Source organism: Salvelinus namaycush, chromosome 20 (assembly GCF_016432855.1).
Source record: "Salvelinus namaycush isolate Seneca chromosome 20, SaNama_1.0, whole genome shotgun sequence".
In the NCBI taxonomy this organism is placed as follows: domain Eukaryota; kingdom Metazoa; phylum Chordata; class Actinopteri; order Salmoniformes; family Salmonidae; genus Salvelinus; species Salvelinus namaycush.
The window spans coordinates 17136201-17144038 of NC_052326.1; the positions used below are offsets into that span (position 1 = coordinate 17136201).

Here is a 7838-nt window from a genome sequence, read left to right on the forward strand (position 1 = left end):
TGCTCAGCCTACGACCGCAGGGCACTACAGAGGGTAGTGTGAATGGCCCAGTACATCACTGGGGCCAAGCTTCCTGCCAACCAGCACCTCTATTCCAGGCGGTGTCAGAGGGCCCTAAAAATTGTCAAAGTCTCCAGCCACCCTAGTCATAGACTGTTCTCTCTTCTACCGCACGGCAAGCGGTACCGGAGCGCCAAGTCTAGGTCCAAGAGCTTCTACCCCCAAGCCATAAGACTCCTGAACATCTAGTCAAATGGCTACCCAGACTATTTGCAGTGCCCCCCTTCCCCCTTTACACCATTGCTATTCTCTGTTATCATCTATGCATAGTCACTTTAATAACTCTAGCTACATGTACATATTACTTCAACTAATCGGTGCCCCCGCACATTGACTCTGTATCGGTACCCCCCTGTATATAAAGTCTCGCTATTGTTATTTTACTGCTGCTCTTTTATAACTTCGTACTTTTATCTCTTACTCTTATCCATAATGTTTTTAAACGGCATTGTTGGTTAGGGGCTCGTAAGTAAGCATTTCACTGTAATGTCTACACCTGTTGTATTCGGCGCATGTGACTAATACCATTTGATTTGATTTGATTTGAACAAGATGGTTGAAGCAGAGTGCTTGAATACTGCTGTGATACTGCTGTGACTTCTCTGACTCAAGCCACTATCCCAGAATCATCCTTACAGATCAGGGACAGTCAAGACAAGAGGTTACTTTATAGTTACAGCAGTAGCTCATCAAAAGATATGCATGCATTATGGAATGCTCTACTTTGTCTCTATACACTGGGTAACACTCAGAAGTTCAGGTTGACTTGTCGGATGTAGACTCATGCAGTATAGATTGGTGGATGAGGAAAATACTTTAGAGAGAAAAATGAATGGATTAAAGAAGAGAGACAGAGAGAGATGCTGCTCTGACCCTGTGACCTCATTATGCCACCAGGAGGCAGCAGGCTCTTTGTTCTCCTTACTGCCTATGACAGATCCCCCCGCCCCCGCCTCCCCAGCTCCCTGCATCACACACACATGCATGCGCAGACACACACACACACACACACACACACATGCACATGTGCATGCACACATGCACACGCACACATCTTCTCCCTCTCTCTGTTTCATTTTGCTTGTGGTAGTCTCACACTAACAAGACGCTTGTTTTCTGGATGGGGGCACTAGCTATCCCTGTCTTTACCCAGGCATTGGTATGCAGACTGTGGTACATGATGCCACACTAACAAGAGGATGGTTTTTGAAGGGAATTTTGCTTTTGAGATAGATGGAAGAAATTGGATGGTGTGTGACCGCATTATTAAGTAGATAGTGCATACTGACAAAGATGCCCTCACTGTTGAATAGATCTCTCTGTCTCAGCAGCATTCCTTATTTCTTCAATTTCTCCATGCTCCAAGTATGGTTTCGTTTTTTCCCCTGCCTCGGATATATATGTGTGTGTGTGCATGTGTAGGGATAATCCACCAGTTCCCTGTGCCCCTGGGGAAATGAAAACAGAGGGATGAGGCCAAGGGATCATTGAGAGGGTTCTCTGGAGAAGAGAACAAGCAAACTTTAAATCAGGATGAGAGGGGCCTCGGCCTGTCGAAGCATGCGTGTGTGTGTGTGTGTGTGTGTGTGTGTGTGTGTGTGTGTGTGTGTGTGTGTGTGTGTGTGTGTGTGTGTGTGTGTGTGTGTGTGTGTGTGTTTGTGTGTGTTTGTTAGGAAGGTTAGCCTACTAAGGTCATTCAACTCAGGGTTGAACTTTTAAACAAATCTGACTAACAGTAAATGTAACATACCGCAAGTGGGTTTCTTTTGAACATTTACAGACAGTTTGAATCCACAGTCAAACATACCGTATGCCTCTTGTGTTGTCCCACAAATGCATGTTTAAACATATTGAGTGCGTACTACTGTAAACCCACACAAGGCATCTGTGTAGAAATGAAAACTGCTGAAAGTTACATTCATCAAAAATAAATAGCCCCCAGGAAGTTAAATCTAGGGAGTTAAACAGAAGAGTAAAACTGTTAAGCTTAATTATGTGGAGAGTTTGGGGTATTGTGTTTTGGGTGGAACTCCAGCAGAGAGCAGGACAGAGCTCCAGATGCTTGTTAAATGCTGCCTCATACAATATGGACGCTGTTTCTCTACTGCTATCAGGTGGTTAATTATGACTTAGAGAATTCCACTGAAAACCAACCTTTTGTTTGTTTATTTACTTAATTAAATAATGTTAGTGGAATTTTCTTTACACGATAACCCTGCACACAATGAAAGGGCAGGCTTTTAATCTTAATGATGCTGTTGAGCTAAGAAAGGACCAAAATATTGGCATAAATGCATAGTCTTATATTGAAAGTGAAACTGTCTGCATCTTTAGAATAATTCCTAGTGTTTATACAAGTGTAAATAATTCAACAGTGTTTTCTATTGTATAAACTCTGAATACTCAAGTGTGGCTTTTTCCTTTCTTGTATTTGAATAAGATGCTTTTTTAAATGTATATGTTGAAATACTGCTGTACTACTGCAACCACATTGAATACTCTCTCTGTCTCTCTCCCTCTCTTTGTCTCTCAGCCTCCTACCAGGTGAAGCAGGGGACATGTGAGGTGGTGGCCATCCACCGCTGTTGTAATAAGAACAAGATTGAGGAGCGTTCTCAGACCGTCAAGTGCTCCTGTTTCCCAGGCCAGGTCGCTGGCACAACCAGAGCCAGGCCCTCCTGTGTGGAAGGTAAACGTACATTGTGTGTATGTGTGGGACCTGAAGAAGATCCTTGCAGGATTGAAATGTTGTTTGTTTATTAATACAGGTACGTGGTGGAGCCTATGAGTGTGCGGGCTATATTTATTTCATACCGGCCCTATAACCCCCTAAAGGATATGCGTGTGATCACACTTGACTACTGTGTGTATGTGTGTGTGTTTGTGTGTGTGTACATGTGTGCATATGGCACAGGAGGTTGGTGACACCTTAGCCTTTAACGAGTCACCAACCCGGATCCGGGATCACCCCCCACTCCCCCCCCACTGAGTAGCATAGCTAGCATAGCGTCACAAGTAAATTGTAGCATCTAAATATCATTAAATCACAAGTCCAAGACACCAGATGAAAGATACAGATCTTGTGAATAAAGCCACCATTTCAGATTTTTAAAATGTTTTACAGGGAAGACACAATATGTAAATCTATTAGCTAACCACGTTAGCATAAGACACAATTTTTTTACTCCAACAGTTTTTTCCTGCGTCAGTAGCTATCACTAATTCGACTAAATAAAAATATATATAGCCACTAACCAAGAAACAACTTCATAAGATGACAGTCTGATAACATATTTATGGTATAGCATAGTTTTTTTTTGAAAAATGTGCATTTTTCAGGTATAAATCACAGTTCTACATTGCAGCTGCAATCTGAAATAGTGCTGACGCAGCCAGAACAATTACAGAGACCAACGTCATATAACTAATTACTTATCTTAAAACATTTCAGAAAAATACACAGCGTACAGATATTGAAAGCCCAACATCTGGTGAATCCAAACAATATTTCAGATTTATTAAATGTTTTATAGCGAAAACAAAATGTAGCGCTAAATTAGCATAGCCACGCCAGCCAGAACCAGCTGGGCGCCCGCGACCAGTTCACATGCACGACAGATATATGAAATAACATCGTAAATTGGGTCTTACTATTGCTGATCTTTCATCAGAATGTTGATCAATGTGTCCTTAGTCCTGATGAGTCGTTCAATCCATTCATAATGGCAACTTTCCCTCTTCATTTAGCATATGTACTGGTCGACTGGCCAAAGTAAAAAAAGTCACAGAACGGAACACGGCAAAACTCCCGAAAAAATTCAAATAATCTGATTAAACTATATTGAAAAAACATACATTAAGATGATATGGTCACATGTATCAAACAAACTTCGAGACGGAGATAGTTTTCATCCGTAACGGCAGCAAAACAGTAGACAATCGCACCTCCAAATAGCGCGAGTCAGAGAACCGGAAGTTGTCGGTCACGCCAAAGAAATAGGTCTTATTTCACGTCAGTACAAGGTAAACAAAAAATTTCTCCTCTGACGTCCTCTTGACACCCAGAGGAAGACGAATGAAGTGTGTTTCGGGTCATAGGTGGCGTGACCATATATAGGCAGAGCGTTGAAGCGAGCATACACATCTTGCATTCTTCTTCTTGGTCAGGGAAAGTGCTGTCAAATGACTTCTGTTTAACTCAGAGACAAAATTGAAACGGTTTTAGAAACTATAGATTGTTTTCTATCCAATGGTATTAATTATATGCATATAGTAAGAGCAATAATTGAATAAGAGGCAGTTTAATCTGTAGAGGAAATTATGCTAATGCGAAAACAGCACCCCCTATAGTGGCAAGAAGTTATTAATTGGGGAAGACGGGCTCGTGGTAACGGCTGGAACGAATATAGTGTAATGGTATCGAATACATATAACACATGGTTTCCATTTGTTTGATACCATTCCATTTGCTCTGTTCCAGCCATTATTATGAGCCGTCCTCCCCTCAGCAGCCTCCACTGGCATGTGGGTGTCATTTATTTTAATTTGCTTACACATGGATGTTAGCAATGTATACCAACATAGTCTTAGAAGCTGTTCTGATTGTGAAGATCCCATCAGAGCTGTGTTTGAAGGACTTGTTGAAATATTTACCACACAGCTAGACTTAGCCACTTCCTGCATGGACAGGAAGCTGGCACACACTCTAATAGTCTCACAAAGTGCTTTAGTTCTCTACTTCATGATAAAGTGGGTGTGTATTTCTCTGTGGTGGAGTCTGTCCCCCATCCTGTTTATAGTAGATCATGTAACATTAAAGGCTAGGGACACAGCAGACTAATGCAGGTAATGGAAGATCACTCTGCAGTGTCGCCTTCCTTCTCTTATCCTCTAGAGGAATATGAAAGGAGAGGGAAATATAGTACATCTGGCAGCCTCTGAAGGTTTGGCCCAAGGCCTGAAATAAAAAAAACACAATTTAAAAGGGATGATTTAATTTGGGAAAGCATTCCATTTCACATCAATTCAGACCTTTCGACCATACAGTATGTCAGATGGTAATAGAAAAATAATTTTCTGCTCCCTCGCACCCTGTCATATCTCTAGACTCAATATTGTTGAATCAGGTTTCCACAAATAAAACCCTTAGGAAAATAGATTACATTTCATTATAAAAAAGATTGCGGGACAAAAGTGTGTGTTTGTGTGTGAGAGAGACAGAGAGAAAGAGAGAGAGAAAGAAAGAAAGATGGAGAAATGGAGCAAGAGAGTGCAAGGCGAGGAGTTATGAAGGGGATGGTGTTGTCTTAGCGACGATAGAGAGAGAAAACCCAGGAGTCATTTTGATCGACCTTGCATTGCCTGTCTATGGTGTTGAGGGTTTCCGCTCTTGAGGGAGAGACAGAGCCTCTGAGTGTCAACTGACCCTCATCAGAGAGGCCTCCCCTTCTCCCTATCCCCTGGCACATATACACAACTCTGTCGCACAGCCAATCCAGATGAATTAACCCCCCTCCAGTGGGAACCAGATAGTTGTCCCGTACGTGAGCGGAGAGGATGAATCAAACAGAACCGAGACAGACCTGCAGGGACTGGTGAAGTAACCTCAGGCTCTAGCTTTAATGTCTCTGTTTAGCTTCTTCCATGTTTTTTCTCTCTTGTTCTTTCCTTTCTAAGAAAGAGGTTGTCCTGCGCTGGTCAGCTCAGTTCCAATGCAGACTGAACTTCCAGTCACATAGCTGCTTCATGTCTCAGATACAGATGTGGAGACCTTGGATGGGGGCTTTTCCATTGTACTATATATGAATAACAAAAGTATTGTAATGATGGGAGATTTTTACAGTAAAGCATCTTACAGTAAAGTGCAGTTGTTATTTGGAAATTCTGTATTTTTTTATGACAAACTACCGTAACATTGTTAATGTTCAACAATACTTGCAGAAACTATTGCATAGGGACCACGCTGCATGGTCATATGAATGCATTTTCTCAGAGTTTCTGCTAAAGAGTGATTAAAATGTAAATGTATCCCTTTTCACTCACCTTAAACATATGAGATACAGTTCCTATGACTAACCAATAGAGGGCACTGTTCAATAGCCATTTGTCTTTAAGGCGCCTGCTGGTACCCAAGGCTAGTTTTCTCATGTATCTTTCATTTTGTTTACCTGATAGGAAACATAATAAATATAAATAATATAAATATATTTTTTATGTATCTTAGATATTGGTTTAGAGCCAAAAATGTCATAACGGAGAATTCTGGAGAAAGCTGCAAAGCCCTGAAAAAATACAAATACAGTACACAGAAATGCCCTTACCCCTCACTACATCCCACATGTCTAACCCTCCTAATATAAGAAAATGCCCTAGAGAGCTATTCCACTGCGGACATAGCTATTAAACATCATTAGAGCTGTGCGAGGCACTGTGTCCTCTCAGGCAATGGACAGAGAGGCTCTTTCCAGTATCCTCCATTTTGTTCTGGTTTAGTCCCTCTTGGGGTACCTCTCTATATGAGGGAGCTGCCTGGACTGAAGAGGAGCCCTGAGGACTCCACTGTGCTGTTGTGTTTAACGCTGACCCTCGGGTGAGGTCAGGGGTCTCAGAGATAGCCCTTTGGAGAGAGCCTTCTGGGGGCCATCTGCCCACTGAATAATGCACTATTGTGACAATTTATAAACTGCAAAATAGCTATATACTGTAACAGTACAGTTCTTTTTTTATCTCTCAATCTTATTCCCTCCCTAAATGTATGTAGGCCTATGTGGTTAGATAGATAATGACTGTAAAGGTGAAGAGCGGTGAAGAGCAGTAAAAATATGTCTTGTTTACCACAGTCACACTGTCTCCACTGGGCCTAACAGCTCAGAGTTATAAAGTATCCCAGGCAGAATGATGTCCCTACTGTCACCAGCCAGATGGCCATCCCCTCACCTTTTAATTTAATACCAGTGATGAGTGTGGTAAAGTTTAGATGAGGGACATTCCATTAACTGTAAAATACTGTACATCAATTTCCAACAGCTCTTCATTGCAAAGACATTCTGAAAAACCATATTATTGAGAGAGGTGTGATGAGTCACAGCACCCAGTAATGGAGCACACCATTCATCACACCTCTCTCGATAATATGCATTTTGAAAATGTGTGGCTATACAGAATTGTGGTATATTTTGATCAAAAGTGTAGTTACTGCGGTTTGCCTTTGTAGGGCAGAATGTTGTGCTCCATTACCGGGTGTGGTGAAGTCTGACCTGTTATCATTAAGCCAGCTTGTTAAAGACCAACGGCTGACATTTTCCTGTCTCACTGTATCAGAATCCCACAGCTTTCTTCATCTCCTCTTTTCTTCTCTTCTTCGGTTCATCTTGAAGCACATTCCCTTCAGGCTTTATATGGGAATTACTGGAGAATGTCTTTAGCTGTGTGTTGGTTAATAAAGGCTGTGTTGGAGTTGGAAGCAGAGAGTGGAACGCCCCCTTATGACTTCCTTCTTGCTGCGCAGCTCTTAGATTCAGTCTATGGGGTGGAATTCATAATGACCAATAAGCAGAGGTCAAGAAGATTACTTCTATTTATCAGAACACACCGTGGGGATGTCCACGTGGAGAGGTGGGCGCTCAGTGCCAGCACTGGATTATACTGCATTATTATACAACATTAACCTGTGTCAAAGTCAGCTTTACCAACCTGAGTCAATATGGGTCTAAATCAAGCCATTTCATTCTAACAGAAAGGCCTGAATGGATGTAGATTGTTATCGCTGAGTTTGGCCT

The 7838-nt window shown here is 41.9% G+C and overlaps 1 protein-coding gene across 1 annotated transcript in view; it reads left to right on the plus strand.

The window, feature by feature from the left end:
* Nucleotides 1-7838, plus strand: part of LOC120065614 (chemokine-like protein TAFA-4) — a 36601-nt gene that overhangs the window by 18089 nt on the left and 10674 nt on the right. Inside the window, exon 2 of the mRNA XM_039016672.1 lies at nucleotides 2594-2749. Within this exon, the coding sequence (XP_038872600.1) occupies nucleotides 2594-2749 (156 nt within the window). The remainder of the gene's footprint in view (nucleotides 1-2593; nucleotides 2750-7838) is intronic.